The 25,251-nt window shown below is 38.2% G+C and overlaps 1 protein-coding gene across 2 annotated transcripts in view; it reads left to right on the top strand.

The window, feature by feature from the left end:
* Positions 1–25,251, top strand: part of DMD (dystrophin) — a 2,087,389-nt gene that overhangs the window by 1,451,587 nt on the left and 610,551 nt on the right. For both annotated transcript variants that reach the window (XM_081221405.1, XM_081221404.1), the window contains exon 52: positions 22,469–22,586. In XM_081221405.1, coding sequence (XP_081077531.1) covers positions 22,469–22,586 — 118 coding nt within the window. The remainder of the gene's footprint in view (positions 1–22,468; positions 22,587–25,251) is intronic.

A 25,251-nucleotide genomic window follows, 5' to 3' on the forward strand; every position in this document is an offset into this window, starting at 1 on the left:
TGCGGGATCCCTGACCAAGGATGGAACCCATGCCCCCTGCAGTGGAAGCGTGGAGTCTTAACCACTGGACTGCCAGGGAGGTCCTCTGTAGATGAGAATTTTTAACTTGGATTAGACAGAAACTCTTGGAGTGTAGTAAGAAGGGTACCTTCTGTTGGAAGAGGTTTTCAGACAGCAGTCTGATGAGTGTGCCTCAGATCAAAAGTGGAGTGGTTTTGAGAAACTCAGAGGCTAGAGACAGGTATGTTCGAGCCCAGGGAGACATGCAGGGCGTCCAGCCCACTTACTTTCTTCCAAATCATTCTTACCTTAAAGCCCCAAGTACTTGATGAAAGAGGAGTGGGAAGAAAATGTGCATGCTGTAAAGTTTTGCCCCTATACTATGGAGATTTTGGAGCAGAAGTGTTATAGAAATTAGTGCCAAATGCCTGGCATTTATGTGCTTAATATCACTGCCTGGGTTCCTGGGACGCAGGCCCTAAGATGGCAGGTGAGCGTACAAAATGTTTATTTGGGAGTGTTCTTGGAGTCAACATTAGGGCAGAAAGAGACGTTGGGCTGTGATGCCGTTGCAGTGGAGGCCTCATCTGGCCCTTCAGGGAGTTCTGAAGCTGTGAAGTGATGCCTCAGAATCATTGTGATTTGCGGGGAAAGGACTGGACTTGTATTACTCCATGTGATGTCACTTCTTTGATGTGGCCTTCTCAGGGACAGGAACCATTCTGTAAAAAAATATACCCAGGGGAGCAATAATAGGAAATCTGAATCTTGAACAGAAAGGCAATGGAAAGCTTGTCAAGAGCCAAGATAAAAACGTCAGAGAGGAGAATATTTTTGCAGCCCAGTTAGGCCCCCATACGGTGAGAGGAAGTGGTCTCGTCACAGTCCTATATCTGAACGCCAGGTTTGCCTCTCCATAACTAATTTTTTGTATTCAGTGATGATCAAGCTCATTCCTTCTCCATCCCCCCATCCCACACACACATAGTCAGACACACACACACACACACACACACACACACACACACACTTAGAGGACAATTATATAAATACCAGTCTGTTTTCTTAACTAAATTGCTAGACCTGGTAATTGTTTGGGCTGTGGGGAAAAAGGTAATGAGTTGATACTTCAAGGTGAAAGGCAAGGCAGGATTTTGTGAAATTATTCAAATGATCAAAATAGTACACAGAAATGGAATGAAAACTTTAAAGATCTGGTTATTAAGCCACATTGGACAAATATCACCATGAGGAATCAAAAGAGAAATTTAGTGTTATACTCTCAGAACAAAAGCAAATGTATTGTTGAACAGAATGAGGTAAGGGTTACAGGGAACAATTGTTTTTATATACTGGTTATACTTCCTGAAAGAATAGAGTTGTTTTGTTTTTTTTGTTTTGTTTTGTTTTTTTGCAGTACGCGGGCCTCTCACTGTTGTGGCCTCTCGCGTTGCGGAGCACAGGCTCCGGACGCACAGGTTCAGCGGCCACGGCTCACGGGCCCAGCTGCTCCGTGGCATGTGGCATCTTCCCAGACCGGGGCACGAACCTGTGTCCCCTGCATCATCAGGCAGATTCTCAACCACTGTGCCACCAGGGAAGCCCCAAGAATAGTGAGTTTTAAAGAGTGTGGGTTGCACAGTGTTGTTGAATTATTCTAGATCAGTATTGTTATGCACAGCTGACTTTTAGGTTATTTTGGGTATATAACAGTAGCAGAAGCCTAGTAAGTAGGGGTTAGTTACTCTCCCATACCCTCACTATCCTGCATTACAATCACAATCTATATAAAAGGTTCACTCAAGGCAGATGTGAGAATATTCTAGAGTCTAGGGGCAGGATTCAGTTAACCATAGAGAGAATGTCAGGCAATCAGTATCTTTGGATTCAATGTGGAGACACAGAATAGACTGGGCATCAAATCTTGGGTAATATTCCAAAAAGTACTGGCTCCATAGCTCACTAGATTTTTATACCTGGTCCTTAATAAAGATGAAGAATGTCTCTAATATATTTCAACCAAACCATATATCTTGAATAACACTAATATTGTAAATGAAAGTCCACTTCTAATACTCATTTTGCTCATTTGCAAGACTTCTGATGTTGACTGTGGTTAAAAATAGTTTAAATGCTTGTAGCTCCTGTCGGAGGAATCTGGCCTTTCGGATTAAAGTCTAACCCCATCCCCCATATGAATTTCTGATTGAGGTAACTGACTGGTAACACATGCATACCATCACATATATAATCTCTATACTGAAGTATGTTAAAGTCAATTACAGACTTCATAACATAATTTATAAATCTTTGTTAATGAAAAATGGCTTTGGGTTTTTTTTTTAATTTTACCACAGACATTTTAACATGCATCAAATCAAGTGTCCACTGATTCACAATCTTCAAGGTCAGATTTATTATCCAATTTATCTTCCTTACAGTAATCATCATAGGTAGTTGAAACATATATATGTAGGTTTTTCTTGATTTAAGGTATTTAGCCTTAAGAATATATCTGGTAAACAAGCCAACTCTGGGCCAACAGTATATTTGCCAGGATTTTATCCTTGTTTATAAATATTTTAAGTGAGACATTTCTTTCATCTTTGTTTATGTCCTAACTACATGAGAAATTTCATCATTTTTAATGGTCCAACTACAAAACAAAGCACACAGCCCCCAAATCAAAAATTCTTTGTATATATTAAGAAGGGACAACCATTTGATGTCAATTCGATCACGAATGAAATGCTATTATGTGAGAACATCTCCCTGGCTTGTGTAGGGGTAATGGGGCATGGGATTTACAGATTCGGCAATAACTAAGAGCTTGAAAAGATATGTAGCTTTTTCCTACAACTTTGCTTAATGAAACCCTCAGTTTGTGCTGTGAAAAGAGCTTATTGTTTTCTTTTCATGCAAATCATCTTAGTTTTTATCTGTTTATTTAATAGTCTGTAATTTGGAGTAATATATTCTTTTTTTTTTCTGGGACTGTTGTGAAGTGGCCAGCAGAAAATGCTAACAGGAAATGGATTAACAAATATTGCATAAATTAGAGTTCTCCCCCTCTCCCCTCCCCCTCCCTCCCTCCCTCCCCTCCTTCCTTCCTTCCTACTTACCCTCCTTTGTTTCCTTCCTTCCTTCTTTATTTACTTCTTTCCTCTCTCTCTCTTCCTGTCTATCTGTATTTTCTGCTTTATCAATAAGAGAATTATTTATTGTAATCATGCCTGCTGATAGTGAATTTTCTCTGAATTCACATGAGATTGTAGGTGGACTCTGGAGCTGCCTTGTGCTCTATATTTGGGTCAGGGCTCTGGAGTGGTATCCTTATTTGCTATTCTCCTTCTCCCAACTTTATGATTAATTCCAAGGTAGACAAAAGTTATAATCCTAAACTATCTGTCAAAATTAATTTCTAGGGCTTCCCTGGTGGCGCAGTGGTTGAGAGTCCGCCTGCCGATGCAGGGGACATGGGTTCGTGCCCCTGTCCGGGAAGATCCCACATGCCGCGGAGCAGCTGGGCCCATGAGCCATGGCCGCTGGGCCTGCGCGTCTGGAGCCTGTGCTCCGCGGTGGAAGAGGCCACAACAGTAAGAGGCCCGCGTACCGCAAAAAAAAAAAAAAAAATTAATTTCTAGTAACATTGCTCTTTTAAAAATAAACATCTATCCAGTATAAAATTTTACATTAAAAAATTAAATCAAGTGAGTCAGTGACATACAGTGCCAGGTGAGTGTGTGTGGATAGGTACAACCATGTCACAGACTGCAATTGTAACCTTATATTCTGTATACCTTTTTGTATATCTGAAATATCGCATCACAATGTTCTGTTAAAACAGTTTCAACGGGGCCTCCCTGGTGGCGCAGTGGTTGAGAGTCCGCCTGCCGATGCAGGGGATACGGGTTCGTGCCCCGGTCCGGGAGGATCCCATATGCTGCGGAGTGGCTGGGCCCGTGAGCCATGGCCGCTGAGCCTGCCCATCCGGAGCCTGTGCTCCGCAACGGGAGGGGCCACAACAGTGAGAGGCCCGAGTACCGCAAAAAAAAAAAAAACAGTCTCATCATGTTTTTAAAAGCTAGAGTGGGTAATAAGGAAAGGTAGAGAGGAACAGAAAAAGTTGATCAACATGGTACTTCAACTCCAAATTCTCGCCTTAATGTCATCACCACCAACATTTTAAATTTATGTTTTTACTACTTTGCAGTTATTTTCTTTTGATTACTCTTGTTGATGCAAGCCTTTAGGCATGATATTTATGTACAGGATTTATGCAGGATTCTTCTACTAAAGATATGATAATTTATCTGTTGTAATTTGAGAAACAGCATTTTTAAAAATTTCATAATTTGGTTTTGCTCAGAATGATCAGAAAGAATAAAACATATGTATGATTCATCTCATGAAAATTAAAATAGAAGGATTAATATTATTTCACGTATTTCTTCATATTGGCACATCTATAAATCAGCAACAGATTTTTTCTAGTTTGAGGTATAAAATTCTAGACTTCATTAAAATCTCACTGATGTTTCACCACCTGATGATTCTATATTTGAATTTTCTTCCACTTTGTTTTCACCTTATAAAGAGAAGAGTGGAGAAAAGAAAACCAGGGGGCATTGGTAACTGCTCTTGTTCTCTCTGTCCCTATAGCGCTCATTTTTTAAAAAATATCATCGAGAAATATTTCACAGGTCTCTTCCCTCTACTTGCTTTGTGTGTCTACATATTTCTATTTCATCATTTTGGAGAAAATCCTCTGCCGCCATTCTGAAGGTCATTTACCTGAAAATGATAGAGAGCAGCATCTATTCAAACAACTGCATAGTAATTATCTATCAGTTACCATTGTTCAGCATTGAGCATCCCCCTCCCTACCTCCCTGACCCTCCCCAACATATTATCACAGAGCCTACTGATTCATTCACATACTTGGGCTAAATTGGCCACCCACTGTGTTCCTGTTGTTTTGTGTATGGTAGTGAAAAGATTTAATTGGATATTGTTGAAAAGACACGGAGGCTAACTCTCAATTTTCATATGTGGTTCTTCCCTCTCCCTCTGCACCACCTCCTTTCCTTGATGAGACAATTATTCTCTCCATGGTAACAGTAAAAAAAAAAAGCTTTCAGATTTTTGGTAGTAGTTGTTACAGAGAAAAGAAGTCAAAAAGTAGAAGAGGTTTAAAAACGAAAAAGGGGAGGAAGACAGCTGGGAAGAAGGCTTAATGTTTATGAGTGGGTGTGAAGGGGAAAGAATAAAGCTGAATGAGCGAAGCTGAGCTACGGGGAGCTGCTGTTTTTGTGTCCCAGAATGTAGGGCCCCTTCTTTTCCTGCTGACTATCACTCCCCAAAAGTTAAGGACTTTATTCTGGAATTCCTCCCGGATTTACTCCTGAAGAGTGGCTTGTTACAAAACAGCAACACCCTGATTTCCCCAGGGAGTCACAGTTCATTAATTTTTTAAAAAAATGTAACACTTCTGTGAGCTCCAGTTTCCACTTCTTAATAAGGATATTCGAATGGACTTTTGGTAGCAGGGTGAAAGCAATGCAGCAATACGCCTGTCCTGTCTCTGGATGACTGGTTAAAACAGGTTGGCCATGCAGAGCAGGATTCTCACTGCTTTTTTGCCTCCTGTGCTTTCTAGATTGTGGAATTTTGTAACCCTTGTCACTAACTCTCACATAGTACTGAACCAGCCCAAAAAAGTATGCCATATTGTGACAAGCAGTTGAATTCTAAGTGACTGCAGAACCATGGTGGTAGGCTGAATAATGGCTCCCCAAAGATATTCATGTCCTAACCTCTAGAATGTGTCAGTATGTTACCTTACATGGTGTAAGGGACTTTGCAGAGGGATTAAGTTAAGGGTTTTGACATAGGGAGATCTTCACGGGTTATCCTGACATGCCCAATACCATCAGAAAGGTCCTTATAAGAGAGAAGGCAATGTGATAATACAAGCAGAGTCAGAGACAGAAATGCGAAGATGGAAGGTGAGGCCACAGGCCAAGGAATGCAGGCAGCTTCTAAAATCTGGAAAAGCCAAAGAAGTGAATTCTCTCCCCTAAAGACTCCAGAATGAATACAAGCTCTTCTGAAACCTTGATTTTATCCCCAGAGACCCATTTTCAAACTTTTGACCTCCAGAACTGTAAAATAATAAATTTAGGTTGTTTGAAGCCACTAAGTTTGTGATAATTTATTACAACAGCCATAGGAAACAAATACAGCCATAAACATTTAATAATAACCAATTTGGCAAAATTTTAATTGAGTTTCTTTTTGGAGTTTATTTTTCTTAAATATAAGGAGTAAAAATAGGGTATAGAGAAAATGGCATGATTCCTCCATTTTAACCATAGAAATACGTATTTCCAATATTTAAAAAATGACAGATTTGAATGTAACCATGTGGAACAATGACAGTAAAGCAGACAAAAAGGAAAACATGTCCATTTGGAAATCAAGTTGAAAAAAAGATGAGGAGTAACAAACCAATTGTGTAGTCTTCCCTCCGGATTGTTTTTTTTTTTTTTTTTCTGAATTTGTTTAACCCATTGCACTCTAGTTTAGAAACTGAACTGTAGTGAAGCATTGATGAATTCCATGGCATGGGAAGTACAACCACAGGAGCAGGAAAAGTGAAGAATAAGTTTGAGAAGAGGAAGCAGAGTAGCTTACAGAGAGGCCTGGTGGGCGTGTGGGCAGGGCTAGGCTTAGGAGTTAGGCAGACCGGGTGCAAATGCTTTTCTCCTTCTAACTGGCTGGCTCTCCTTGGGGGAAATTATTAATCTTCTCTGAGCCTGTTCGTCATGTGTGAAAATGGGTATAATATCCAGCTAGGTAAAGTTGTGGTGAAGATTAAAAAAGGATGTTTGTAAAACATCTAGCCCAGCTTCTGCTACCTTGTAGCTACTTAAGAAGCTGTAGCTAAAATGTAATGGAGGAAAACATTGGAAAAGGAGGATCTAAATCATTTTATTCTACCTCCAGCACGGGTTAGCTTGGTGACCTCGTGTAGGTTATGTAATCTCTGTGTGCCTCATTTTGCTTGTCGGGAAAAGAGAGTAAAAGTACCCAGCTCAGACGGTTGCTGTAAATTACTATATGTAAGGCACTTAGGACGATGTCTGGCACACAGGAGACACACAATATCTAGTTGTTATTATTGTGTTGTAATTGTTATGCTGTAGGAGTTTGTAAGGCAGTGAACTTTCTGGAGAGTGGAGTGACAAGTTTTAGCAGATATTTTTAGTGAATACTGTATCTAAGTGCATCAAGATTAGGGGCAGATAATTACTATTAAGATTATAAGATGGATATTTATTAAACCAAAATTGCTCAGTCAGTTGCATCCCTCAGATTCCTTTCTTATTGTTTAACCTTCCATTTGTGCTGCCCATTGTCCAAATACTTAATGCTCCTGCCTCCTCTCTAGTAACTCATGTAGTGGGCGTTACTTTTGTCATTACCTGTGTATAATAGCATCACTTTTGTGAACCAAAAGCTTGGAATTAGCTTTTGCCTTTAGTCTACCTAGCTTTGTGAAGTTTTAATCGAAGTGTTGACCTCATTAACACCTGCTCTGGCCACTATCGTAGAGAAAACTTCCCCTAAAAATAAGGTAGATCATTAATATAACAGAGAGAGAGGCGGGGGGGAGGAAGAGAGGGAGGGAGGGAGGGAGAGAGAATTAAGACTGAGGTATTAGAATTTGGAACCAACTAACAGTACTGATTTATTTATTATAGGTTTTGGTCGCTGCCTAGTCTCACGCCACTAAAGCGTCTGAGGCAGCGAAGGGTAAGCAATTGGGCTCACCTCATAGAAATAAAACAGAGAAAAGTGGATAGTTGGAGAACTCTTACTGCAACCTTTCTCCAGGGATTACGGCCGCTTTTTAAATTACTTAAAATGTATTGAAATGAGTGTTAATAATAAGCAACCATCCCAGTAAAACAGAATTAAACTTAACTCTTCCGAGTAATGTAAACAGCTTGGTTAGGTGTGCAGCATTGCAAAAACCATTCACGGATTGATTACACTTGCCCTTGGAGCAGATCTAGAAGCTCCCAGTTGAGAAGCTGTGCATTTACCTATCAAACTGAACATAAAGTTTCCATATTCCTTGGAATCAGCTTCATTTGAGCCATGTGTTTGCATGGAACTACGCCACATAAAGCAATTCCGCCCAAGCTGGGCTCCTTTCATGCTGCAGTGCAAGTGTGTGATTTACTGGCACCGTGTGCTAATGTAGACCCATTTTTATAGGCTGAGAACTAGTACAGTCCAGGGAATTGAAAAGGATATCTGAGCTTCTCCCCATAGAATATGTCCCCTCCTTTAAAAGCCATCACAATGCAAGTTCTAGTTGAGTTAAAGGCTGTTGTGATCCTACAGGGAAATATATTCTATTATAATTTTTATATCTCCTAATAACAGTCTGTTCTTTGTTTGCTGAAGAGAGCTTTTATGTCATAAAGTGGTATTTTTTGACAGAGAAGCAGAATCATTGTTTTATTATAGACATTGTCCTCTTACACCAGCAAAAATAAATAGCTCATCTCTTAAGCTCCTGATCAATGTCTAACACCTCCTACCCCCCAGCAACACTTCGCTGCAAGTGTATTAACACTCCATAATAGCAACTCTATTCACCTACCAAGAAATGATCTTCATAAATGATTTAAGCTAAGCCATGGCTTAAACACATAGCACCCAATCAAAGACAGATTTTTCTCTTCCCCAGTCATATAATTTCTGAGAAGAAATGGATTAATGTCGGTCTCTGAGAATATGCAAAGTATGGTATCTATTTTGAAACATGAGACCCAATTGTTAAGCTTTTATTCCTTATATGTATGTCCAAATTGTACACATCACACCATTTGATGCGAAAGTTTGATATAGATTGTGCATACCTCTTCTCTTTTTGGATCTTGCCTCTCCTGTGTGAGTACACACAGGTGCGCGCTCTCTCTCTCTCTCTCTCTCTCTCTCTCTCTCTCTCCCTCTCCCTCCCTCCCCCTCCCCCTCCCCCTCCCTCCCTCCCTCCCTCTCTCTCTCTCTCTCTCTCACACACACACACACACACACACACGTACACATTTTGCACTTGCTTATAAAACTCAAAGAGGTTTGCAAACCATTAAGAGAGCATTCCTTAGCACAAGCACATTATTGTTCACTATCCATGTGTCATCTTCACTTCGTAACACTCAAAACATAGTGAAGTCAGAAGGTTGAAACCTGGTGGATTACATATATCCTACATAACATATTTCCCAATTACTGTTCCTAAAAAAGAAACCTGGACTAGCCATATTTGACTAATTTGTACTTAAGGTATTTGAATTCTTAGAAATATATTTATAGTTTTAATCGCCCCAAGACTGATTGATATAAATGTAATTATCCTTATTTTACAGACAAATAAACTGAGCCTGATTCTCTCCCTATATATGCAACATGAATTGAACAGCTGTGCCAATTATTTTGATAATTCAAATCTTAATATCTATCATTTGAAGATGGGAAAAATCATTTGGGTGCTTGAATTATACCAGTTGACTGTGTACATGAATTTAATCACCTCTAGATAATTGCTCATTTCTCCACTTCACTTGCCATATACAGGTAGTATCACAGAACAGTGACATCTCTTGCTTTGCCTCAGTTTATTGGTGGCTGCAGTTGGCAACAAAAACTAAGGTTCTTGTATCAGTACTTAAATAAGTGGCATCTCTAAAATGTTTTGAAGACATGAAGAGGCTGAATAATTTTTAGCACAACCTTTTGTTTGCTTTGACTTTTTATTTTTGAGGGGATTAGTACAGTACTTGTTAAAGAACAGTCAGGCTCCTTCCCTAGAGTCAAGAGTCTTGTCTGAAGACTCATTTCCCAAAGAAAGTATCATATGTCTAATGCAGTAATAGACTAAAAAAACGATACTGAAAGGTTAGGTTCACAAAATGTGACATCATAATATTATATTGATAATTCTTCTTACCACTGATAGTAATCTTTGAAGTTATATTTCTGGAGAAATCCCAATTCTCATATTCTGAGAGTCTCTGTTTATTCTTTGGAGCAAGAATTTTTAAAATTTTAACAACATATTCTGAATGTTTACTTGTTTCTAAACTGAAACTACAGTCCCTCTCTACCCCCATCCTATTTAATGTAATATTAAAAATGAGATAGAAAATCTGTTTAATAATTCTCTGGGATAGTTCTTTACAAGAGTGGGGTTGAATTTATTTTACTTATATGCAATGGAGTTATTTTCTCCTGGAATAAGAGGATGCCTGAAGCTAAATTGGAAATGTTTTGCGTGTTTTCATGACAGGAAATTTAGTCAAAGAGGAGATAGATGAGATTTTTCTTAGATTGCTGTGATTGAGTTTTTCAGTCTTCTCTTCAAAAGGACTTTGGATGCAATGGTACAAGATTAGTATTTCTACAATGCCACTTTTATTTTGGCATTCCTCTGTTCTAAAACCTCCAAAGATTCCCCATTGCCTTCAACATAATGTCCTTACTCATTCATCTGGTATTCAGAGCCCCAGCCTCCCTTCCCAACTTGATCATAGTCATCATAATTCTCTACTCACTACAGAGTTGCTCTCCCCACTTTTGCCCAATCACCCTAGTGTATTCAGACCTCCATACATTGGTTTGAGCTCAGTCCTTGTCCTGGAATCCCCCTCTCTCTCATCACTAGGTCGTTATCTATCGATCCTGTTCATCCTCCAAGTTATAGGCCAGGTTCCTATAACTCCAGGTCCTCTGTGGCATTTTCCCGGAACTGCTCATCTTAAAATCCCATTCTTTAGGATCTCGTTAGCATAGAGTCTGCAGTCTATGGACTATTGCGTTTGTCATTTACATATTATTTTCTGTTATTAGCTAACTGCATGTGTGAGCACGCATGCATAGGCCTGAAGGTCGTCTCCCTAATTGCATTGCAAGTTCATTGAATTCACTGGGGATGCTCTTTTATGCCATCCTCTATCACCCACAAGGTACATGCCCTACTGTGGTGTATTGTGCATAGAATACTGTCAATAAATATTTCCTGCCCATTTGATTGACCGGTGCTCAATTATCTGTCAGCTCTAGCCTCCTTTATCTGGGGTTTATACAGGCTTTGGACAACATCTTTTGGACGCAAAATCAGGAGATTCTGTACAAGGCAAAATATTAGAAATAATGCCCTCAGATAGTTACATTTCACTATTCATGTTATATAATTTATCGTCCATTTTATTAATTTGGTTCACTTATAATTCAATTTGCTGTATAGGGTACTCTGATTAGATAAAATTTATCCTGACCAGTTGAAGTTAAAATGATTCAAAAATGGTGTTTTTCAAGCTAGAACAAGAAATGAATAATGAAAAGTTTGAACAGGAATAATTCCAAAATATGTATATTGTAAAATGATTTCGATTTTCCGTTTCTTCTAAAATATATGTAGGGGTAAAAAAGAAATTATATCACTTATTTTATTGGGTCAAAATATCAGAAGGCCACAAATGTGATACATGTGACAAAAACTTGTCTTAAAACTGCCCCAATTATCCTCTGTCAATATGCTAAATTTACAGAACAATAGGGTTTCAAGACATGTGAACAATGGAGAATAACCAATAGATCTAATGTTGAATGGCTAAAAATGTCAGCACCCTTTCTATCAGCTTAGAACTGTATTTGCAAATCATTATCAACAAATTGTAGCCTGAAATTCTTCTTGACTTTCAGATTATATTTCAAAATCCCCAATTTAGACCACTTTTACTTACTGGCTTGTATAACTGAAAGGAGTTTTCATTTTTTGCATGTTAAGGGTTTTATGAAATGACAAGCAAATCAATCCTTTAAGTTTTCTGTGACAGAATAACTTGGAAATGATCATCATAATCTCTTTTTCAACAAAAGGAAAGAATTTATTTTAAAAAATAACATACTAATAGCAGATTAGTTTGTATTAGACCATTATAAGAAAGGCCTCAAATTTGGGAGGCTGAGGCACATTTCTTAGGTATCTATCACTTTTTTTGTTTTTAAAGTTGGCCAAATGATCAGTAATATTTATAATACTGATAAACACTGCTCGAAACAAGGATGTGTGTTTTAGTAATTCCCACACCCTTCCAGTGTGGAATTTATCTTGTAATTTTCTTTCTTGTATCACTGTTTCCCCTTATTGTGTCCAGTCAGTTGGTCAATCAACACTTTTATTTATGGTTTTCTGTTGACTGTATTCCCAGGAGAGGACTAAGAACCGAGGAAGGTATTCCAGCCAGAAAGAATAAGGTGTCCAAAGGATTACAAAAATCTTGGCTCCCATAGCTTCAGTTTTTCTAGTCTTCGTTGTTTCCCATTTCCTCATGATAAAATCCAAACTGATTTTTAAAAAGCCAACCATAAACTACTTCCACTATACCTATCTAAGCCTATCTCCCATTATTTCCAGTGAATCCTAGACACCAGCCAGCCCAGCTGAGGCTTTGTTTCATTTCCATGCCTTTGCTCCTGCTTTCTATTCCCTAATAATGCCCCCCACTCCATGACCTAGCCAAATCTTCCAAGGTTCAAGTGCAGTGCCATCTCTGCTATGAAGTCTTTCCTGAGAATTCTCATATATGGTAACTCCCCTCACTGATTCCTTTTAGTGGTTGTTTCTATCTTTACCATTCACTTTGGTACTTTTGCTTCACAGTTTCTCAGATCCACTTTCTAACTTCCTGTTCTACCCTGGGAGGACGAATAACATGGGCGGCAGCAGCAGTGGGCTTGCTGACCCATTAGTTGCCTCCTCCTAATGGGAGGCACCAGCGGAGCGGAGGGTGACAGGAGCGTGAGTCAGGGGATGACTAGGTTCCTTTACTGACAGCCACAGCTCCTATCGAGGTCCTCTCGCTGCAGCTACTTCTCAGATTCTTTAAAGGTACCCTCTAGTTAGCCTTTCAGGCCTTGAGGAGGAAAAGCTTCCCATCCCAGTTTTTTTTTTTTTTAATTTTTATTGGAGTATAGTTGATTTACAAAGTGTGTTAGTTTCAGGTGTACAGCAAAATGAATCAGTTATACGTATACATATATCCACTCTTTTTAAGATTCTTTTCCCATATAGGCCATTACAGAGTATTGAGTAGAGTTCCCGGTGCTATATAGTAGGTCCTTATTAGTTATCTATTTTATATAGAGTAGTGTATATGAGCCATTTGCTTATTGCAGGAACCCTGACTGATTCAGTAGTTAATCAGTTAATCAGCTGAATAGATAATTTCCCCTTGCATGATCCCGTTTCAATGCTCTTGTCCCATTTAATCACACCTGTATAATAATTATATCATACTATATGATAGCTATACTATATTATACTATAGCATAGGTACTTTGTAACTATATCCTAATATCATAGCTTTTAAGTGTGTGAAGCCTGGGGCCAAATTGCTTGTATTCGAAGTTCTACCACTTATTAACCTGCGATCCTGGACACATTGCTTCCTTTACTTTCATTTTCCTTATCTGTAAACTAGGGATAATAAAAGAAGCAAATAGTACCTACCTCTTAGAGTATGATGAAGATGAAATTAATTTTTTCTTTAGAACTTTGTTTTTATTATGCAACAAGAAATGTTCCAAGCATTTTATAAATATTAACCCAAGTAATTCTCATAACAAACTTAAGAGGTAGGTACTCTTATTATTTTCATTTTAGTGGTAGAAATAAAGAAGAGAGTAGTTAAGTAACTTGCTGAAAATAAGAAACCAAGTAGATGGCAGCCAGGATTCAAACCCAGGCAGCCTTACTCCAGAATCCATTCCCATAACCACTAATCTGTGATAGATTCTTCTGGTGCACAGTAAGTGCTCAATAGCAAGTATTGTTGTTAATATTATTTCCCACTGTATTAGTTCTTTATGAGTCTTTAGCTTTTGCTAGATTATGAGTTCCTTGAGAAAAGAGGCCAAGTTTTATCTTTCTATGTGTATTAGCCGAGTGCTTGGCATTTGCAGGTTAGTAACTGTGGGCTTAGCTGTTTCCCAGGTATTTCCCAAGGCCACCCCAGCCTTAGGTAAAACTAATACTTAGCTAAAACGGGAAATGGAATTTGAGATCCCAGTGGCCATTATTGTTGCCGGAACCACAGGTTCCCCTTTTGGTCCCAAATTATTTTCTCAGATGATTCACCACTTTTGGGATAGGTCAAGTCCCCTGCTTCACTTCTCCTGCAATCACAGTGACTTTGCTTCCCCAATAACCATTGGTAGTAAAAGGGTCCCATCTCAGAGGACTGCCAAGTGTCCTGTTCTGCTTTTCCTGACCAAAAGATATATATTTTTTGCAAATATGTATTTTTTAGCTTCATGATTGCTCCTTACAGAAATTTAGAACAAGTTCTCAGGAACTAAGCAAGAGGCATTTGATTGACCTAATTTGCATTTAAGTGTCTTCTTCACCATCACTTCAGGCAAGATACACAACTATTATTCTCTGCTCACTTCAGGGTTAAGGTCAGGATTGGCTACATAATTTGTAAGCCCCAATGACAAATGAAAATGCAGGGCCCCTTGTTAAAAAATAATAAAGAATTTCAAAATGGCAACAGCAGCGTAAACCAAGTAAGGGGCCCTTCTATTTGCAGAGGCCAGAGTAGCCACTTTTAAGTTGCATGCCTGTGAAGCTGGCCCTGCTTGAGGTCTCTGCCTACCCAGGGCAATTCTGACTCAGAAACACTTTACTTTTTTTTTTATCTTAGCTTTGCTATCTTCCGTAGTCAGAAAACTTGCCCCAAAGTTCCTTTTGTCATGTCTTTCAGGATTCCTGGTGTCTTGCTTTGATATCCCAGTGCTCTTGAGCTACAGGCATAGAACGGAACCATCCCCATCACCATGTAACACATATAAATAATCTTGTTTTCCTTCAGTTAACGTCTAGGCTTATTGAAAATAATGGTCATGCCCTTTAAAAAAAAGTAGCAGTGGTTTTTAATACAGCTAATTTAAAAATACTAATTCACTTGAATCATAAGAGTTATATTAATAATGTACAGAAATTGTGAACTATACATCCAGGTGGTAATATCATGGAGTCACCATATTATGTGGATCTGAAGAGCTGATGAGAGGTTTAGGAATTAGAAGGGCTAAAGTGGGTGTGTTAGTTGGGGCCTGAGTTTAAACGTCCCAAGACAGGATTAAACAGGAAATTATTTTATTAGAGAAAATATCAATGTGAAAGGAAATAGACAGGAAGCCAGGGAAGGTGGGACAGCCATTAGACCAAAATGCAAGTCTGACACGAAATGAAGGAAAAAGGGAGAGAAAATTGGGTAGAAGTACCCCAGTGTACAGTCTGAGGAAGTTTCAGCAAAGCTGTCGGGGAGACATGGAGCTGCAGTCAGCCAGAGGAGCCCCAGCTCTCCCAAGAAAGACTCTACTTTAGTATCTTCATCACATTCAGTCATTGGTGGGGAGCAGTCTGTGGGAGGCTTGGCTTCTTCTCTCCAACGTAGTAATGGATTTCCAAATGCAGCAGCTAAAGTCCTCAGTCATTTAGATCTCAGTCATAAAAGGCTTGCACTTTCTTGGGGCCACCACAGTGGGTATTAGCAGCAATGGCACTTAAAGATGTGAAAGCGTAAAACTACTAGAAGAAAACAGGAAGAAACCTTCTTGACATTAGCCTAGGCAATTATTTTTTGGATATGACACCAAAATCACAGGCAACAAAAGCAAAAATAGACTAGTGGGATTGCATCAAACTAAAAATGCTTATGCACAGCAAAGGAAAAAATCAACAGAATGAGAAGGCAACCTATGGAATGAGAGAAAGTATTTGCAAACCATGTATCTGATAAGGGTTTAAGATCCAAAATGTATAAGGAAACTCATACGACTCAAGAGTAAAATAATAATAATAATCAGATTTAAAATTGGGCAGAGGACCTGAATAAACATTTTTCCAAAGAAGACATCCAAATGGCCAACAGGTCTATGAGAAGGTGCTCAACATCACTCATCATCAGGGAAATGCAAATCAAAATCACACCTGTTAGAATGGCTATTATCAAAAAGACAAGAGATTACAACTGTTGGTGAGGGTATGGAGAAAAGGGAACCCTTGTACACTGTTGGTAACGAGGTTCCTCAGAAGATTAAAAATAGAAATACCATATGATCCAGCAGTCTCACTTCTGGGTTTATATCTAAAGGAAATGGAGTCGGGATCCCAAAGAGATATCTGCACTCCCATGTTTACTGCAGCATTACTCACAATAGCCAAGATACATAAACAACTTAAATGTCCATCAGTGGATGAATGGATAAAGAAATTGTGGTATAGGTATATATACATTGGATATTATTAAGCCTTAAGAAGGGGGAAATCCTGCCATTTTTGATAACATGGATGAACTTGAAAGATATTATACTAAGTGAAATAAGCCAGACACAGAAAGACAAATATTGTAAAATCTTACTTATATGTGGAATCTAAAAACAGTTGAACTCTGAGAGACAGAGTAGAATGATGGTTGTCAAGAGCTGTGGGATAAGGGAAATGGGATGATGTTGGTCATAGGCTACAAACTTCCAGTTATAAGATGAATAAGTTCTAGACGTCTAATGTAAAGCATGGTAACTATAGTTACTAATAGTGTACACTAGAAATTTGCTAAGAGCATAGATCTTAAGTGTCCTCATCTCACACACACACACACACACACACACACACACACACACATACACATGAAAGGTAACTGTGAGATGATGGATATGTTAACTAGTTTGATTGTGGTGATCATTTCACAATGTATACATATATCAAAACAAGTTGTATACTTTTATATACAATTTCTATTTGTCAAATCTACCCAAATAAAGCTGAAAAAAACTTTAAAAAATGGAGCTTAGGCACACAAGAAAATTGAGTAATTTAGATAAAGAAGACCTGAGAACCAGCTCCACTTCTTTCAGAAGATTCTCCTTGACACCCTAAATTTGGTTAGATATCTCTGCTGTATGCTTTGATAACTCCCTGTGCTACCCCTATTGTAATACTCACCTCAGTTTATTATAATTGCTTATTTACTGCCTCTCCTCACTACTAGTTCATTTTTCACTTGAGAACAATAATTTTTCCTCCTTCACTGCTGTATCTCCTATGACTAGCTCAGTGACTGACATAACATAAATATATAAAAGTATTTGCTGAAACTCAAATTAGGGTACATTCTACAAAATACCTGGCTTGTATTCTTCAAAATAATCAGTGATATGAAGTTCAAAGAAAGGCGAAGAAGTATTTCAGATTAAAGGTGACTAAAGAGATAGGACAACTAAATGCAATGCATGAGGCTGGACCAGTAAATGAAAGGCAATTAAAGGAGTAATTTTTATACTATGAATAAAGAATGTAGATTAGATTATCATACTAAAGCCATGTTAAATTTCCTGAACTAGAAACTGAGCTGAGGTTGTGTAAGAGAGTGCATTTGTTTTCAAAAAATAAACACTGAAGTATCTAGGCGTAAAGGGCATGCTGTCTGCAGATTATTCACAAATGGTTCAGAAGAGAATATATATAATATTATATACACAGATATTATGTGTATATGTAATGATAGAATGATAAATGATAAAATGTGGCAAAATATTAACAATTAGTGAATCTGGGTGAAGGGTATGTGTGAGTTCTTTGACCATTCTTACAAATTTTCTGTAACTTCTAGATTATATAAAAGTAAAATGCTTTTTTAAAAAGTATTTCTTGAGTGAATGAAGGACAAAAGGATAACCACAGTTAGAAGGTGCTTGTGAAGAAGTTGCCAACCGAGATGCTGGTAGAACATTAAGAGAAGGAGAAAAGTTATGCCCAGCAGGAAAATATCCAGGCCAGTTTAAAATGTAAATGAGAAGTGAGGAAGTGGAGGACAAGAAAGACAACTTTGGGTTTAGCCAATCTATTTGGAGAGGCAGCCGAATGCAAGAATAGAAGCCAGAATTAAGGCCCTCCGGGAGGCAGTTGAAAGCTAGACAGATGATTAGCATCAGCACGGGTAAATCTCTTTCAGTTACTAGCAAGGCTACAATTTAGGACCTACCTGACTTAAATGCTTATTTTCTTCCATACATAAAGTAGTTCTGTAAACTGTCTCACCTTGTCAATCTTTAATGTTAATTTTTTAAATTGTAAATAAAAGACTATAAGGTCTCCATTTTTACATTACATGTAAGTTGAATTCATGCTTATTTCCTGAAAATGGCAACAAATGAAAATCATCATGGGCCTTTGTTCTAAAGTTAACTATGTGAAGATTGTTGATTTTTGTAGAAAAATACAAAAAATATAACAAGTTTCTGGTTAAGGTCTAAGACATATAAATACTAAATATTCAACTACACATATAGAGTTTTCTATTTGAGTATTATTTAGGTAGTATTTCATTTTAAAAAATAGCATTATGAAGTGTAATTCTTTCTAAGATCCTAAAATAACCTACTTCTAGTACGCATGGCTCCATTGTTTAACTCCCTTTTTCATAGAATTGCTGTTTATAACCATTTCTGTCAACCCTGGGGAGACTTGGTAGGATTAATGACTTTTGATTCACTTTGTATTTGAAGATTTTTTTTTTCTCCATCTTTGCTCAGCTAGTGGAATCCATGATGAATTCTCATCTCCAAGGGGTAAGCTGTTTTTAGTAAAGCCCGGTAGCTGGCTTATGACTCCTTAGAAATAGCACTGATTCCTTTCTTCCCTTGTGTTTGTTTCTTCCAGAATGATAGATCCCTGTAGACGTGCTCAATTATCATGCTTAGGTACTGTTAAGCATGTAATAGTTCTAGTTTTATTCACTTAAGTTAGAAGTATCTGAGCTCATATCAGAAAAATAAGCATAATTAGCATTCTACTTGTTCAGTATGACAAATATAGACCACTAAACCTAGAATAAAGAAATTGAACAATAGAAGACAACTGGAGGTCATATGAGGATGAAGATTAGAGTAGAAACAGTGTTTCTGAGAGAGTAGCATCTGGTATGAGCATCAGATTGGGGGCAGAGAACAGAATTTTGTAGATGGATATTTTGGAAGTGGGTAGTTTGAGTAATGATTAGATGTAAGGTGTTCTCTCATCTGTGGGTGGCTCAGTGGAATAGAGATGAAGGTCATTGTATTTGAGAAGTTATGGGATTATAAAATTAAAGAAATTGTAATAGCAAATAAATAGAGTACACTCAAAAGAAAACCAAATGAAAAGAAAAATAATTGTTCCTCTCATTGCGTGCATGTGTCCTGTTTTTTAGCAAGAAGGTATTTCAGTCACTGTTTGTATAATATCTTAACAAAAAATATTAAATGAATGCCATATTCAGATCCTTCCCTTTATTTCTGGAAGGAAAATGGAAGAAGAAAATTCCCATTCTGGTCTACTGAGAAACCACTATTTAATTAGCATATTAGCATCTCATAAATTTCATATATATACATGCACACATAATTATTATTATTGTACATTTTCTTTTTTGAAATGGACGTTTATATGTGTTGACCAAAAAGTGGGATAAAGTTACAGTTTTGTTTGAAATCTTTTAGAAAGGCATAGTTTTATTGCAGTTGTGAATCTCCTTAGATTTTTAAGGAGGCTGCTTCCAAGGATGTCATTAATAATCCTCTCAGGTGCTGATAAAGCATGTGTCTGTCAGCAGAATTAGAGAATTACCCAACTAGAGAACAGGTTTCACAGTACCCTGAGACCTATTTTGTTCATTAGAGAGGAAAATGGCTGGTTTTAAGTCTAAATTGACATGCTTGCTCATTTCATCAGTAAAAGCTGTTCATTGTGGTCAGGTTTAATTTAGAGCCTGGCAAGGCTCAGATTAAAGTTGATCAGGTTACTTCTACAACATACTTCTTAAACAAACTTTATAATTCTAAAAGAATGGGAAAAGTATAGCCATCATTGGGTTATGTATCCAGAATTTAGAAGCAAAAATGGCCTGGTTGTTTGAGGGTGGATTAATATTAAATCAAAGAAAAAATGATGATAAAGATAATCTTTGCTATATAAAAATTTCCAAGTATCAAAAAACACAAAATTTTATTTAAATTGCATAAAACATACTTAATGTGTTCATTCACTGCTGTATCCATAACACCTAAAACAGTGCCTACACTTGATATGTATAAAATGAAAAAGGTGAGTGAGTAAATGAATGAATTTGTATACTTGGCTAGCTACGTGTATATAGAGGGGAAGACTTGACTTTATGGGTTCTGGGTAAGTCTGTTTTTTAAAAATCTATTATTGAATGTATTAAACATTTAAGAGTCAGGAATTCCAAAGTACCTTCTGAGCTTGCTGTGTCACAGGTGACCAGAGGGTAACATTCTAATCCTGGAAAACATCTTATTTCGTAAAATCTGTCTGCTACTATATGGTTCCTAGTTTAGAATTTATTCAGTACTCTCCATCTGACTTACGCCACTTACGTCAATAGCTGTCTTTGGCAATTTGTTCCATATTTCAAACACACTTTTGTGTAAAGAAACCATAAAAGTTAGAAACCTGAAAATTGGATTTTTCTTCTGAGCAATCACAGCTTACAAATGTGGAAAATTTGTTAAAAGTTAACCCCTCCAATTTTTCAATAGAGAGGGGAAAACGCTCAAAATAGATGTGTGATGTTTGGATAAGTTCTTCCCATTATTTTAACACTACTAAAAGCAATTGAGCTCAAATCACGAGGCCTATCTCCCTACCTCTTCACAAAAAAACACTACAGAATGATCAAAATTTGGCCTTTCTAAATACAAAAGTGTTTAGAAAATCAGCACCAGTCAAAGGGCATAGTAGATAACTGACTTTCATAAACATTACCATCTACCACATTTTACCTCTTCACTTTCATTGGCCTCATGTGGTAGTAGAAAGAGCATAAGATTTAAAAGCATAAAGACTTCTGGCTTAGTTATTAGTGTGGTTATTAGGAGATGAAAAATGAGAAAACACGTAAAACATCTGTCACATACTGGTTTTAAACTAATAACAACCAATAAAGTGTATTCAGTTTTAGTACAAGAACAAGGGAGATACCTTACTTTTCCTGACACTTCTTTGTAAATATCACTGGGATTTGCACCCTTAGTGTAGAGAGAGTAGATGACAGAGTCAATAGATGGACACTTGAGGGAAGGAGGACGTTGCTACCTGTAATTAAATATATATTCTATGGTCAGACCACTCAAGATGGCTGTTCTCTTGCTCTCTGTACATCCCCTGCCCGACCAGTGCCTGTTTCGCCTGTATCTCATCCAAATGACTGACCTTCCTGCATACTTGCCCCAGGCCCCAGCTGGTGATTGTTTTCATCAAAGGGGCGGTGAGGGGCGTGCCCCTCTACTGGTTTCCCTGGTAACTAATGAGCCCACCTGATGTCAATTCCCCTATAACTGGCCATTCCCGCCCCCCCACCGGGAGGGAAGACTGCCGCCATGTCCTGCCTGCTGTCTGCTACACACGCTCGGGTGTTGCCTCCAAGACCTTCCTTCAGACAGGTCAGCTCCCCCATCCATTAAACCAGTCTCTGTTGCTGACTCCGGGCTCCTTCTTCAGTCTTGAAGCTGGACAAGCACAGGCCTTGTAGGCCTGCCGGGTGCAGCCCAACATATATATATTTGTTGGCTTCATTGTCTTTGGTACTTTTATTATAGCAGTATTAAAGTCAGTTGTAGGACAGAATACAAATATTAACTTCTAGCCTGATGCTTTCCAAACTTGCCTGATCATAAAAATTAAGCAGAGAATTTGTTAAAAATGCAGATTTCCAGCCCTCCTCCTGCCATCTAATTCATTCACTCTGAAGTGAGGCAAAGGAATCAGGTGATTCTTACTGGAATCGATTTTGGGGAAAGACTAATTTAGCTCATCTACATCACCTCATTTTATAGGTGAGGAGTTTCAGGTACAAAGAAGTTAAGTAAGTTATATCTCTTAAATCACTTCTCTGCTTTTTCTGTTTCTAAAATATACACCTTAATTTTGACACTGCACAGAATGAGATTACAAGTATAAATAGCTGTCTTTCTCTTAAATACATTGTCATAATTCAAAATTACATTTTTTTTACTCATGGCACTCATATGTTGGTTTAAGTAAACCCAGGTACTCTGAAATGACTCCGTCTAATCTCTTAAATAGTAAAGCAAATCCATAATCAAGATTTTCACTTGAAATAGTTTTGGTATCTAAAAATGAAACACATTTCTTGTTAAATTGTTCTCTGTAAAGCCTTACACATTAGAGATTTATATCTAGTAACATATTTTTTTTATTTCTAAAACTGCTTTGGTTGGTTTGAAAATTACACTTTTCTTTGTATTCCGTAAAAGGCTTGCACAGTGCTGAAGAACCTCAATATTGTTATATCTGTTCCTTCAGGCAACACTGCAGGATTTGGAACAGAGGCGCCCCCAGTTGGAAGAACTCATTACTGCTGCCCAGAATTTGAAAAACAAGACCAGCAATCAAGAGGCTAGGACAATCATTACTGATCGAAGTAAGTCTTTTCGTTAACGGGCACGTGAAACTTAAGGAAACATGTACGAAAAGTTTCTATAATGACTTAAGTTCATAAACCTCCATCACGTTTATAAAAATAGTCTAAACAGTTGTATATTAAAACTATTGTAGGGGTAAGACGGGAATAAAGACACAGACCTACTAGAGAATGGACTTGAGGATATGGGTAGGGGGAAGGGTAAGCTGTGACAAAGTGAGAGAGTGGCATGGACATATATACACTACCAAACGTAAAATAGATAGCTAGTGGGAAGCAGCCGCACAGCACAGGGAGATCAGCTGGGTGCTTTGTGATCACCTAGAGGGGTGGGCTAGGGAGGGTGGGAGGGAGGGAGATGCAGGAGGGAAGAGATATGGGAACATATGTATATGTATAACTGATTCAGTTTGTTATAAAGCAGAAACTAACACACCACTGTAAAGCAATTATACTCCAGTAGAGATGTTAAAAAAAACTCCAATATTTGCAGTAATTAAAAAACTCAAATTACAAAAAAAAATATTGTAACTAAGATTTTTAGTCCATAATGTTATCTTTCAATAACTGAATGTAATTCTGTGGAATAGAGAAAATATAATTTTCATCAATCCAGACTTATGTAGTTGCGAGGCATGGCAGGGGGCTGCTGTGGTGAGCATGGCTGTGGCAGGATATCTGCTCCTCACTTGTCATTTATCTGGGCTGGCATCCGTGGAGATGCCATTCTCTTCCCTCGTATCCTTGGTTTTTGGTTCAAGCAGGCAGTTGCTTCCTGGACCATCTTTGTTTCCTATCTGCAGTGGCACTTTCAGATCTAGACGTCTCTCTGCTGCTTGGATGCCCTCATTGTGTCATATGAGAGATCGTTGTACCATTCCTCATGCCATACTGGGGTGGGTGGGAACTTTGAGAGGCTGTTTAAGGCCCATCTGCCTAGACATTGCACCTACTCTTCTTTATATGGGATGATTCAGAGTGACTGTGCATGAGGTCAGGAAGAGGGATAGAGGGAAGGGTGAGGGAAACTGCTTTCCATCCTGTTTTCCTCAGAGGCTCTCCTCAGAAATAAGGTCCAGGTCACCTCTGCTCTCAGATTCTCTTGGGTTTCCCTGGGTTTCCTCCCTTCCTTCCACCTCCTTTCCCTCCAGGGATACATATCAATATTAAATTTTCTTACTTCCCCTGCAGTGCCCGCTCGTTTCCCTCCCACATCTAGAGGAATCTTTTCTAGTGCAAGAGGAGGGAAAGCCTTCGTTTAATCATCTTTTTTTCCTTCCAAAGCTTTTGTCTTATACCAGGCCTAGGCTTTTGAAACTTAAAAACCAAGAGTCTGTGTCTCATAATATACATTCTGTTGTGTCAACACTTCCCTAAGGAAGGAGAAGCAGAATGTCTGGCTGCCAGTATGTTGGGGGAGGGGAAAGAGTAACCAGAATCGAAGGTTAATATTTGGTAAATATTATTAGTCATACTTACATTTATTAGGTAAATAGTGATAATAGCTCTTATTTTATTGAGTACCTCCCAGGTATCAGGCAGTACATGTTGTGTGTGGTGTGTGTATTTGTATGTGTGTGTGTGCGTGTGTGTGTGAAACCTTTACAAAATCCTGTCAGCTAAATTTCATAATCCTCATTTTATAGATGAGGAAACAGTTTCTGAGAATGGTTAAATTGTTCAAGCTTACAAAATAAGCAAAGAACAGAGCTTAGAATTTGCACATGTCTCTTTCTGGCTTAGAAGCGTGTGTTCCTTTCAGAATGTTTACCGCTTCCCACCTTGTTTTCATGTTTTTGTTAATGACCTGAATCACTAGGACTAGGACTAAAGACGGTTTCAGTCTGCAATTATGGATGTTTTGATTGACTTCCTGGAGACATTTCCCCTTTCAGTTGTAGTGAATATTAATTAAAATAGTCTCTTCTGGATTTTGAAATTTTAACTATTGTTGATTAAACAATGTATTTGGATATATGCTAATGTATTAGTTAGGTGGCAGTAGCCACTGTAACAGGTAAGCTCTCAAATCTTGGTAGTTTACCGCAGTATAAGTTCACTTTTTATTCTGGTGTATTCCAAAGTAAGCAGCACTTAATGAAGTCATTCAGGAGCCCAAGCCCCTTCCAACATTTGTGTCCAGAACATCAAAGTGTTATGCATTTAATGGGCTGGTGAGGAACGAGTATTGACCGTTGGAATTTATTAGGAGCCAGGCCTGGAAGTCGTACACATTACTTTGTTCATAATCTGTTGGCTGGAACTTGTCACATGGCCACATCTAACTGCAAGGGAATCTGGAAAATAATGTCCAGTGTTGAGCCCAGGAAGAAATTAATTTGGCAAGAAACTAGTCAGTCTCTTCCACAGCTAATTTGGACAAGAAGAATGCACTTAAGTTCTATAGTTCTGTGTAATGTATAGATCGCCATTTCTAAAACCAGCAATACAAGAGCAAAATTGCCTTGTAATGACCAACATAGATAGCTGTCCAACTGATATAGTAGAGTGTTCCTCTCTCAAACTGGAACCATGAGGCTTCCGCAACCAGGTTGATACACACAGGCCTAAAAGAGTGAGTGATTCACGAGACTGAATTCCCACTCCACGGTTAAGTGCTCTGTTTATACAAATCCAAACATACTATATAGAAAGTCATTTGTTA

Source organism: Mesoplodon bidens, assembly GCF_964165515.1.
Source record: "Mesoplodon bidens genome assembly, chromosome: X".
Classification (NCBI taxonomy): Eukaryota; Metazoa; Chordata; class Mammalia; order Artiodactyla; family Ziphiidae; genus Mesoplodon; species Mesoplodon bidens.